At 42.0% G+C, this 12578-nt stretch overlaps 1 protein-coding gene across 2 annotated transcripts in view; it reads right to left on the reverse strand.

Annotated features, from left to right (window-relative positions):
* Window positions 1-505: 505 nt before the first annotated feature.
* Window positions 506-12578, reverse strand: part of TRIM36 (tripartite motif containing 36) — a 32912-nt gene continuing 20839 nt past the window's right edge. For both annotated transcript variants that reach the window (XM_054810221.1, XM_054810220.1), the window contains exons 4-10: window positions 11894-12040; window positions 10741-10836; window positions 9578-9831; window positions 8801-8925; window positions 7935-8228; window positions 7346-7643; window positions 506-5819 (exon numbers count right to left, since the gene is read on the reverse strand). In XM_054810221.1, coding sequence (XP_054666196.1) covers window positions 5465-5819; window positions 7346-7643; window positions 7935-8228; window positions 8801-8925; window positions 9578-9831; window positions 10741-10836; window positions 11894-12040 — 1569 coding nt within the window. In that variant the 3' untranslated portion in view covers window positions 506-5464. The remainder of the gene's footprint in view (window positions 5820-7345; window positions 7644-7934; window positions 8229-8800; window positions 8926-9577; window positions 9832-10740; window positions 10837-11893; window positions 12041-12578) is intronic.

The raw sequence follows: 12578 nt of genomic DNA on the forward strand, positions 1-12578 counted from the left end.
AACAGAAGCTGGAACCTAAAACATCCTGAAAGCAGCAGCATCGACAAATGTAAACACTGGACTTCCAAAGAGATGTACATTTAAGCCGGGGCACCAATTTTCAGAACTGCAGAGCAAGGCAGGTGCCTAACTTAGGCCTCCTGACGGGGCTGCTCAGGTTGTACAGCTAAGCACCATCTGCTCCCTCCGTTAATGGATAGGTTCCCGTGAAATGCCAAGGGCCAAGTTCCTTCTGGACGCACCTTCTCCTCCCCTGCCTGGAGAGGGAGCCTCAGGCAGCCAAGTTCCTAACATCAACATCTTAAGTAAAAGCCTGATATGGCAGTGAGTCCAAACTAGCCTCTTTAGTCCTCCTAAAATTAGAGGTACTGGTATATGGGCAGACTTGAGAACCAAAAGCAATGCTATCTCCTCACAAGTCACCTGTTGTCATCTGTTTTACGAAATATTATTTCAACTGGGGTACTTCAAAGCTGGGATACAATAATGTGAATGACAAAGTTACTGTATTTTCAGCTTTTATTTAGAAAAAAAGACATCACATTTACATTTCAGAATATTTTTAAACAAGGCCATTTTGTTAAAGCTTTAGATATCTAAAAAGTGTCTACAAGATTCACACCTGCATGGAGCTTTGCAAATCACACAGAAGTCACCAAACAGCTATATTGCACGAAGATCCACACAATACCACACCATTCTTAGCTTAGTCTACATTGTAAAGTGCTGTTTCACAGGAAGAAACTTGTTCTGGAAAAATAAGTATTTGGATAGGCAAATACTGCTGAACTGTATTTCTGAAAGGTGACACTTCCATTGTAATGGAAAAAATCTGACTGTGTTGACAGTGCCTCCGACAGTGTGTTTTTTATTTAATAAGCTGGAGTAAGCACCACAGAGTACTGTAATGAAGGTATCCTACGTATTCAAGTAACACCAAAAGCCAAATCAATGTTTAAACTCAGAATGAGATAAATACAAACAGACATATCAAAAGGTAGATAAATGTTTAAAGTAGTATTGGTTTCTGTCCAGTAGAATAAGTAATTGCATAGCAGAGTACATCTTAAATGAATGTAAGATAAAGCTGTAGTAGAAAAAAAAAAAAATTAATTTCTTACTTCTATATTTTCAAGCTAGTAAAATTGAATATTTTTTTTAAATAAATGAATCTGAGGGACTGTCTTCATATCTAAGACAGAGTGTTCAGTTTATGAATATTTCTATAAAGTAATGAAAGGCCAAAGCCTGGTGATATTGGTCCAGATGCTTATAAAGAATCTGAATGTGGAACTGTAGAGTGCTAACTGTGACATAAAACCTGTAATTTAGACCAGTTTCTGAAACAGACAAAAAATTATACATTTGTCTGGGAACAACAAATTGGAAAGTTCAACCTATAATCTGTAGCTTTAAGCCTAGCTTTGGTAGATGAAGGCCAAATGGCAATTATACAATGCGAGAAGTCACGGCTACTGAAGAGAGTATCCTGTCTCCTGGGTCTGTTTGGCTACTGGGCTCACACATACAAGAACATGAGCCATCTACTCAACAGAGTGCACTAATATGTAAAAGTTTTCAGTGCTTGACTAGCTAATCATGGTTTAATAAATGACTGAGGGGGAAAAAAATGTGGAAGGAACAATAAATTTTACCAGCAGAAAGAGGTTTGCTGCATCTTACTACAACTTAAGTTGCTCCAAGATCTGGAAAAGCAAGCAAACAAAAAATTATCATGTTTGTGTTACCTATGAAGCTACTCAGAAACATTCAAGTCTAGAAGTGACTGAAGAGCTGCAGGAGGCCCTCAGGACTAAGTGACTAGGTAAACAAGCAGATGAAACTCAACATTAACAGATGCAAAATTACACACAAGGTGGGGAAACCCTGTATGTGCATAGCTTGTTTACAACTAACCATCAGGATTGTGTGGAAGACACTGCAGAAGAAACTGTAAACGTCAGCATAATATTCGGTATCAACCAAAAAGGCAAATACGATTTTAGGAGTACGTAAAGAAGGAAAACTCAGAATTTTGTCATCCTTCACAGCAACAGAGTGTCTGCATGGAGGGCTCCTTCAGTCAGCCTCAGAAGATGACAGCAGAAAGAGGGGCAACAGGATGCTCACCAGTACAAAATGGCTTCCATCCAGTGAGAAGAAATAGGAAAGGGAGGGCAAAATGGGAAAGAAAGGCTATGATAACCATATTTTACAAAAAGAAATTACCTAAAGGGTAACTAGCAAGAGACAATTTGCCATTTCTCCTGCAGGAGAATGTTCCAGAAGATACCCACTGCTTCCCATCTGCTGTCTGGGACACGGAAGTGCTTCCCACGCAAGCACACAATGAAGCTGTGCAACATACTTCTACGCAGCCTTACTAGGGCAGAAACATTTGCGGTTGACAAGAGGTTGCCCTTGCCAGACCTTTCTAGCTCCAAAAAGGCTGTCATGCTCACTTTGGCGCAGATGACATTTCTGCCAATTTCTTCTGACAGTGGCCACCAGACAGAGGCTTAGGAGAGAGGACACTGGGAGGGGTGGACTCCAGGTCAGATCAGTATGACAGTTCAGACAGCAAAGCACACAAAGGCTTTGCATTATGACCTACATTCATTTAAGTGTACTGTGATTTTCAGGTCCCATTTCATAGCTCTACAGCTGTATACATGTACTTAGTAAGCATACTTCACACACATTCATCAAGACGCAACACTATCCCCAAATTAGAAAGCATATCCCCAAATTAGAAAGCACCAAGTATGTATTAGAAACATCCTTCACTTTAGATCCTTATTTTTCCACAACACGAGTTAACAGTGCAAGTACCCAAATGTTTTTTTTACGTAGATTTCCATGAACAGATGCAGTCCACCTCTCTGCCCAGTAAGATCATGTAACAGATCCTCCTGGAAGATAGGTCAAAACATATGGAAGACATGGAGGTGATTATAGACAGCCACCAGGGGTTAACCAAGGGCACATCATGCCTGACTTATCTAGTGGCCTTCTGTGATGGAGTGACTGCATCAGTGGACAAGGGAAGAACTACAGATGTCATATACCTGGACTTCTGTAAGGCCTTTAAGACGATCCCCCACAACATTCTTACCTCTAAACTGGACAGATATGGGTTTGATGGATAGACTGTTTAATGGATAAGGAATTGGCTGGGTGGCCACATCCAAAGAGTTATAGTCAATGGCTCAAAGTCCAAGTGGAAACCAGTAACAAGTGGTGTATCTCAAGGGTCTGTACTGGCATCAATATTATTTAGTATCTTTGTTAACAACATAGTGGGATTGAGTTCACCCTCAGCAGATCTGCAGAAGACACCAAGCTGAGTGATGCAATCCAGAGGGACCTTGACAGGCTTGAGGAATGGGCCCGCGTGAACGTTATGAGGTTCACCAAAGCCAAGGGCAAGGTCGTGCACCTGGGTCCGCGTAATCCCCAGTGTTGATACAGACTGAGGGACTGAGAACAGCCCTGCAGAGAAGGACTTAGGGATCCTGGTGGATGAAAAATTGGACATGACCCAGCAATGTGTGCTTACAACCCAGAAAGCCAGTTGTATCCTGGGCTGCACAGAAAGAGGGGTGCCCAGCAGAGTAAGGGAGGTGATTCTCCCACTTGGCTCTTCCAAGACCCCACCTGCAGTACTGCATCCAGCTCTGGGGTCTCCAGCACAGAGCAGGTCCACAGGACAGCCATAAAAATTATCAGAGGGCTGGGAACACCTCTCCTGTGAAGAACAGCTGAGAGAGTTGGGGTTGCTCAGCCTGGAGAAGGCTCCGGGGAGACTTCATTGCGGCCTTTCAATATATAAAGAAGGCTTAAGAAAGAGATGGAGAGAGGCTTTTTGCTAAGGCCTGTAGTGACAGGACAAGGGGCAACGGTTTTAAACTGAAAAAGGGTAGATTTACATTAAATGTAAGGAAAAAATTTCTAATAATGAGGGTGGTGCAACTCTGGAACAGGTTGCCCAGAGAAGTTGTGGATGTGTCATTCTATGATTCTGTGAAAAACTACTATGTGATACAGTTTTCAACATGAGAGGAACAGAAATTTGAGAGAAGACATCCTTTAAGGCAGAAATTGGGTCTCAGAACTTAAAACAGTGCATTTTTAACATTCTTACTAAAAAACCAAGCTGCTACTAGATTAAAAAAACTAACTTATAGAAACAAGTATTAAAAGAAATACCTGATTTGTTTTTAAAGTTCACATATTATTACTCATGTCAATAACTCATTTGCTCATTTGGGGTTGTTCAGCCTGGAGAAAAGGCAGCTCCAGGGAGACCTAACTGCATCCTTCCAGTACCTGAAGGGGCCTACAGGAAAGCTGGAGAGGGACTGTTTATCAGGGAGTGTAGTGACAGGACAAGGGGTAATGGGTTTAAGCTGAAGGAGGGTCGATTTAGATGAGATGTTAGGAAGAAATTCTTTACTGTGAGGGTGGTGAGGCACCGGAACAGGTTGCCCAGAGAGGTTGTGGAGGCCCCATCCCTGGAAGTGTTCAAGGCCAGGTTGGATGGAGCTTTGGGCAACCTGGTCTAGTGGAGGGTGTCCCTTCCTGTGGTGGGGGTGGGGTGTGTGGACTACATGAGTTTGAAATCCCTTCTAACCCAAATTACTCTGTGATTCTATGATTCTGTGACTCTTTTGCCTAAATACCAGGTACTATTACTCACACATGCAAACACTTCTGATTTTGGATTCTAAAGTCTGATGTTTACGGTCAAATTGCACTTTATGTATTTTATATAGCCTATAGTAAAAGCCTGGAAGAGTAAAGAAACTTACCATTGTGCCACCAACTATACGACACCAGGTGTCAGAATTAGAGTTTTACCGTACAGTCACATTAAAGGTATATGACATGCAATCAGATTCTAGTTTACGCTCCTCTTTCTCAATACAACCTGAATGTTCAGCTGCAGTTCTGATTTCTCCCAACTTACTGCATTTTTGCAAATGTTATTTCATGCTGAAAGGCCCAACCCCCTCCCTGGTGCTCAGGGGTTAACTGGAAAACATTTGACCCCTCAGAGGCATTCAGGCAGATTTCTTAAAAGGAGAATGGCAATCACACGCTGTCAGTTTTGACTTCATAAAAAGCAAAACTGACTAGGTAAGGATTTAAGTTACATAGAAGGCAGATTTCTACCCCTGAAGAGTAATTTTGGTTGCTAGTCAAACTTCTTCTCTGCTTTGTCCTGGGAAGAATGTCTGTGGAGAACGGCATCGCACAGATCACAAGAAAGGCAGGAGAGTTCCCAGAAGAACATTTCCCACTGGTGTGGGAAGTGCCTGAACCGTTGGTTTAAAAAAAGCATGGCCCAGAGGCTTGTGAGCAACACGTAAGTAGAATGTTATTAATCAGGACTGAAAACTAAGGTAGAATTCTTCTGCTTTCATTTTCCATCTCAGAACAGCAATGGGAAGAGATTACTGCACTAGATGTCATCGTGGTACTCCCCATACTTTGCTGTGACAGCTTCCTCAAGATGAACTGCTGCACCACCCATTAAGGCAAACGCTGGGTACATTATGCCAGAGCAGTCCACCTCGCACTCATAAAGGCATTTCATACAGCCTGCATCGTAAAACCCCACCTTGCCTTTTTCACAGTCCAGGCAAATGCCCAAGCATGATGGCAGGGGAAGGATTCGGCTCGCTGGATCCTTTGGGGCAGCAGGTGTTGTGGGGATAAAGAACTTCTTCATGCCTAAAGTGACCAGTGTGAAAGGCTGCGATGAATCACAGAAGGCATCTTCACTCCCACTGTCATGACCACTGTCTTGCTCGTATCTAGAACAGAAGAAGAACCATTTGCTTTTGTCAAATTCTGATGTGGGATTGTTGATGTGAACTGGAGAAAACATTTTTTTGTAAGATAGGTAACACCACACGATCACCTGCAAAACCTTGTGGGGTAAAAATATACCTAAGCTTGGAGGGAAGATGCATTTAGTAGGTGCAGAACACTCACTTGGGCCACTTCAAACAATTAATAATAGCTAAACTCTAATGAGGATGAGACCACAGCAGGCTTTACTAAGGAGCAGATGTATCTAAATGTACTCATGCTAGGCAATCATTAATGAACCTACAGGTAAAGTTAGTTAACTTGAGAAGTAATTTAGTGAATATGACTAATCATTACAGACATGTCTAGCTTTATTTACATAACGTTAAACAACAGCAGTAAATACATTTAACATTACTGTTGTCCTATGAGTTTTCTATGCTACTGCTGCATTACATTGTCTTTAAAATTCACAACACAAAAAGTAGTGGTGGTTTAAGGTTTTTGTGGTGGGTTTGGGTTGTTGTTTTTTTTAAAGAGCTCTGCCTGAAGGCTCACCTGTACCCCTGTTTCCCAGCTGGTTACTGGGGAAAGTTTGTAGCCAGATTTCTTCAGGCTACATGCTTTTCCTACTTCTGTCCCCAGATGAAGACAGACCAGAGAAGCACATTCTTCTGTGCAGACAATCCCTAGCTAGGTTTGCGTTTTTGGGGTGTTTGGGGGCAGGTTGGATGTGTATCAGCTAAAGTTTTCCAGATATTTGTGTGGATAAGGAAAAAGAAATCAAGAAATCAGGATCTAATGTCTCACTTTGCAAAAAGGCTCCATCCAACTTTAAGCAGCTCAACACACTGGCATTTTTACACTTTCAGTAAGTTATACAGGAGGAAGCCAATACATTTTCCTGATTCCTGAAAAAGCTAAGAGTCCCCAGGAGACAAGTCTCCGAGCCTCCAATTCCTAGACACATCCAGGGTTACTACAACTGTAACTGAGAGCTGGAAATCATTTTGTTGGTTTGTCCACTGTACTTTGGCTTGTGCTCAGTAGCACTCCAGTAGCTTATGCAATCGTATAGCCTGGGATAAGCCAGTGATTTGGAATCCATCATGATGCAAGCTACAACAAAGATACACAGATATGCACAGTGAACACTGTACCTCTGAACAGCTGCCAAACCTAGTACACTAAGGGAATTAAGGCAGAGTCTTACTATTAAGAATTAAGAATTGCTTCAGTCTTGCAACTGATGCTTTTACCTTCTTGCTTTAACTGATGTATCTTAACATCTATAGGAACCTGATTTCTTCCCCAAAAAGAAAGAAAATAGGACTTTGTATAATTAGAACATCTTTCTCCTAATAGTGGGGATGAACAGGACAACCTGCTTACATCATATCCTTCAAGACATTTTCCTCTGGTTAGGTTCACCTTGTGTACTAATTGAGACCAAACTCGCTCTTAATTTATTTTTTTAAAAGCCATCTCTTTATCTAAAACATGTATTAAGCAAGAGTTTGCAATTTACCTTGGGCTGGTCACATCATGGGTATTATGGAACAATTTCTGTATCTTGTTGCTAGAAACAACTCCCACTTTCACCAGATATGAATAGGCTTCCACATGAAAAGCCCAGAAGTGCTTCCCTTTGGCAATCCCAGTGTCGCCAATGATGTAATCCAGGGTTGTGTAGCACCCGACCTGCATGCGCTCAGATCCCAGCAGTAGAGGAAATCCAGCCCTACTTTCCACAGAGGTTCTTCTTGGGTTCAGCAGCAGATGTTCACTGTTGTACCCACATTTGTCATCAAAAAGAAAACGGAAAACTGAAAAACAATATCCCAAAAAATTTCCTCTTAGTTTTTGGCCTTCTGTGCTTACAAACTACATTTTAAGTCACACTGCCATTAGAATTTATCACTTTTAAAGACTACCAGGAACATCATGCAAACTAAAACAGTTTCAGTATGCTACCTACTTAACCTGTTTGTTAACAGTGCTTCTGCACATTTATGTAACTGGTAACAGTAAAGCCTGGGAGCTACTGGAAACCACCAACAGCTCTTAACACTGACAGCACAGATTCAGCACCTTGTGGACATAAGAAAACCCAATACCTGGAGCTGGAGGTGTACACAAAATAACTTCTTGGCTCCAAGGGCTACAGATGGACCCTTTATATCCTCGAACTCTAAAGGCATAGCTGCTGTCGTCATCAAGATCAGGTATTACTGTGCTCTTGCTGCAAACTTCAATCTCCTGCCATGTCGCACTCTCCTCTTCTCTGTTAAGCTTATGATACTCAAGAACATAGATATCAGCTGAGTCTGTCTTCCCTGGGCATTCCCAGCTGATTAGAGCTTTGTCATACATTCTGCTCTGCTCTTCATTGATTTCTGGTATTTCTAGACCTGGAATGCCAGAGATTCAGGAGAAAAACACCTCAAATGTAGATACATGTTGTTTTAAAATTAAACATACAAGCCCTTTGTTGAATGGCTATAAGGTGATGGGGGGGTGGGATGGGGGGGGGGGTGTGTGTGTGTGCATGTGTGAGTGATATTTGACTCAGTTAAAGAGTGCACATGAGGATGGTTCTGTTCATGCACTTAAATCCCTTACTTTCTGTTTTTCCTTTGAAAGTTGTATTATTTATTTTTGCTAGCAGCTAGCAAAAAGTATAAAACCCTATTATTTTCTGTCATGCAACAAAATGCTTCTAGAAGACCTAGTATTACTTAACTGTAGTATTTTGGAAGCCAATGTAAACTGGTACTGAATGCAGTGGCATCTTAGCTTCTTTATCAAAGCTGAAGCTAGCACTGCTGCCAGGTAATGCCTTGTGGATCATGGAGACAGAAAGAACAATGCAAGTTGCAAGACTGAGTTCTGCAAGTGCAGCCCTGTACAAGTTTTGCCTCTTTACAGAGAAGCCCTTAAAGCTATAAGGTCTCAAGAAAAACCTGATGCTCTCACGATTTACCATTGGAAAGGAAGGACAAGTCACCAAGGATCTCTTCTTGCTTGGCTATGTCCACCACAAAATCCTCAAAAGTAGTTTCAGCTGCTGGCCTGAAGGTCTTCAGAGATTCAGTAGCTTTTTGGATTCTGAAAGCAGAGATGCAGAGGGATGGCAGAAGAGAGAAAAGAGAATTCATATGTGTGCATTCCTTAAAGTAAAAATGCTAGGTTTTGCTTTAAAAAAAGGTTCTGTTTTCATGTATTTACTGATGTCTCCTAAAAATTTCTGTCTCTCTAGACAGAATTCAAATACCAAAGTTAAAGGTCTTTTGTACATCAGTGTAAAGATAAGGAACAGGAGGTAATCGTTCAGCTGGCAAAGCATTTTAACAATCTGGGGCATTACGTTCAAAGAAGAAAATAGGCGTGAAGTGCTAATGGAGAACAACTATTAAGATCAAAGAGTTTAAAGCCAGAAGAGACCTGTTAGATTAACTTGCAAATCCCAATACAATCTCTGAGCAAAGGAATGTGCCAGTGAGCTGATACGGGCTACCCTTCCGCTGCTGTCCTACTGAACAAGGCTTGGCGTTGTCGCAGGACAGAGCCCCTCCTGTGTGCTGCTTCTTAACACACACTGTAATGTGATAATTTCTACTGAATGGTACCGGGACCATCTCTGCGCCTCTGCAACAATAGGTACTGCATTCAGTACTTTGCTGTTAGGTGTCAAAAGAACATGACTGACCAGACATCCTGGAACAGTACCTGCACCTCAGACAGAAGACAATTAAGATACCTGACATGAAGTTGTTTTGCTGTTTGAACAAAACAAGATGGATCAGTTTCTTTAAGCACTTCTTGAGCATATCCTACAAGGCCATTATTTTCCAGGAGCCCTTGATATTCTTCGGCTTGCGTTTGCAGTTTTTCCAGCCTTAAATTCTTAGAAGCCTCAATTGCCCTAAGAGCTGCAGACTTCTTCTCTTCCAGGACATGAGATAATTTCTCAAAACTCTGAGATGCTTCTTCTTTAGCTCTTTCACTGTTGCACTAGGAGGGAACAAAAGACATTTTAGACAGACTTCACAGCACTGTGGCTGTGAACAGAAACATACTTAAGATTGTCCAAGATACCACAGCAATCTAGTCATCCGTTTGACAGACAAGACTAATGAGCTTTGTTATGCTCTTCAGATTGAAAATGCCATCAGCACTGCACCCAAGCCAGTAAGCATTTACTATCTTAACACAGAGAATGAAGAGCAGGAAAGTATTCCTCTTATTATGTCTTGAGTTATGCACGACATTTTCCAAACAGCTCATGGACAAGCACTGTAAAAGCAGGCCAGTCTCTGAAGTCTTCATGACGACGAGCAAGGTACTCTTTTCACCTTCCCCAGTCACCCTGAACTGGGGTCCAGCCCAGTTCTCACGTATGCCCTCAGAACTGTAGTGCCACCTCTGACTGCATAAGAGGAACCACAAAGCACAATCTGTATCAAGATACAGGCAGGGCCAGGAGCTCCTGCAATTTCTGCCATCGCATTTTTCAGCTTGTATGTAAGCTCCCAGCTCTGACTCTCCTGCAGGGAGATTTTGCCCTTAATTCTGACTTTTCTGCAACATCTTCAAGGTAAACAGACAGCATAAATTGTGCAGCATTGTTAATAAACAAGAGCTGTAAGTCTAACCCACCTCTCTTTGTTGAAGGTATCAAATAAGCTTTATTTCAGTTAAATTTACAGCAGCACCCAAAACTTAACTTCCCTCTGTGTGTTGCTCACATTTCCCACACTGTCAAGATTAGGTCTTAGCGCATGTGATTCAGGACTAACACAAACTGTTCAGAAATTGTTTTACTGGCTAACTGAAAAAACCCACAGGATTTGAAATACTTCACTGAAAACAGTTTGAGTCCCTGCAAGGGCCATCCCCAGACAACCGGCGAGCCACTCTTACCTCTGTTTCTTTCAGCAGCAGATCCAGCTGTGTGATGTGAGCTTTCACCTGGCTCTCCTTACTGATGAGGTACTCGATATCTTTTGAAAGCTTCTCCTGTTAAAATAAAACAGCAAGCTGGCAGAATAAGGCTATCCCACCCAAACTGACATCCAGCTAGCGCTCCCTTTACCTAGTTACAAGGACAACAGCCTGCCACCAGTTATGAGCAGGAATGCCATGGAGAATTGCTCGGTGACCTGCAATGACTGCACAGGAACGTCAGGCCACTGCTGTGAACAAGACTGGGGGCACAGCCTCCAAGGACAAGAGGTAACAGCTGGCTCATTCCTCCCCAGCCACTGGAGTCACCCTCTCTTAGGCTAGGAACATGAGGCTTCATGATGTTACTAAAACTCACAGAAAAGCCTTGTAAGCTATTAACTCGTTTGTAGTAAGATTTGTTAGAAAAATGAGTGGTTCAGAGTACAAACTTAAGAGTGTCTCTGCACTTCCTTAGTTGCAAGAGTTACCAGCTGTACAGGAAAAGCCTTGCAAACAAGCAAGGAGGCCAAAGAGCAGAAGGCAGGCTGGGCTCTTTTTTTTTTTTCCTTTTTTTTTTTCTTTTTTTTTTTTTTGTGAGCAAGAGAGGAAGAAAAGGAAGAAGAGGTAGCAGCAATCATTCTTTAATACAAAGCAACGTTTGCAAGGTTTCCCTGTTGTACTGTGCTTAGGGAATTGACAGCTATGCAACTTCAGAAACATACCAGGTCCCAACAGATACTTCAGATGCAAATTTTTCAAGAGTGCTTCTAAAGTATCAGCTAACCTAAGCCACAAGGACACTTCTCTTAAAAAGGCTCCACTGTAAAGCATTAACTGCTTAAACCTTCTGCATTAGTCAGTACTGCTGTACAGTTGGCTAAAATAAGGTGAAAGCACTTTTAAAGGGTTATGTTTCAAGCCTCACAGAAAATACAGTTTACTTTCTCAGACATGCACTACGTCACACTAATATATCCATTAACAGATGTTGCACAACAGCTTGCCTCATGAGGAGCTCAGTGTCCTCTGAACACATGTCCTGGTTTCCTGCCAGAGGGAGTTTGCCCTTACACCAGAAGCTCAGTACTGTTGCCCTTTCTGAAGGCCAGGTCCAGCTAGTTACTTTTACCTTAAGGGTTTTGTAGGCAGTGCTCATGGTTGTTACTCTATGGTTTGCATGACATCCACCCAGTTTACAAAGATGACAAACAGGCCTTCTGCAGATTTCACAGTACATATTTACCCTCTCCATTTCATGTTCTGGACACATCAAAATCTGAAAAAAAGAGAGCAAAGAGAATGCAAGTGTACTTCCAAAAACTAAGGTGCTCAACAAACCATCAAAACACACTCATTCCACAGCAGTGTCTGATTTAATCGGTGGATTTTGTTGTAATAAGTTTGTCTTCCACGTTTTGTATTTGTCTCTGCCAGCGAAAGCCAGCAGATGAACACACAGTTTCTTTCACAAGGTTTACAGTGAGTAAATCTGTAGCAATGTCTGTGTACACATCACATAGCCTCCATACTGCAAAGAACTGTTTTCCTAATCCCTGAAGTTGTTTGCGTGCGTCGAGTTCCCTACACTCCCGTTCAGGACTGTAAATGCAATAAATAACACACCCACCCTGTCAAATTTAACCATGTCCATGCCAGCATCTCTTGAAACAGCTATGAAATGTTTCCTAAAGCAAAGGTTGGCATAATACTGTAATGATTTGAGTCTAAGCTAGGCTGTGATCAGCCACATAGCCATTGCTCTTCGAGCAACAAACAAAATGCAGCCACCACCACCAGTCACAGTCATTTTAAAG

This window comes from Grus americana, chromosome Z, assembly GCF_028858705.1.
Source record: "Grus americana isolate bGruAme1 chromosome Z, bGruAme1.mat, whole genome shotgun sequence".
NCBI classification, from domain to species: Eukaryota; Metazoa; Chordata; class Aves; order Gruiformes; family Gruidae; genus Grus; species Grus americana.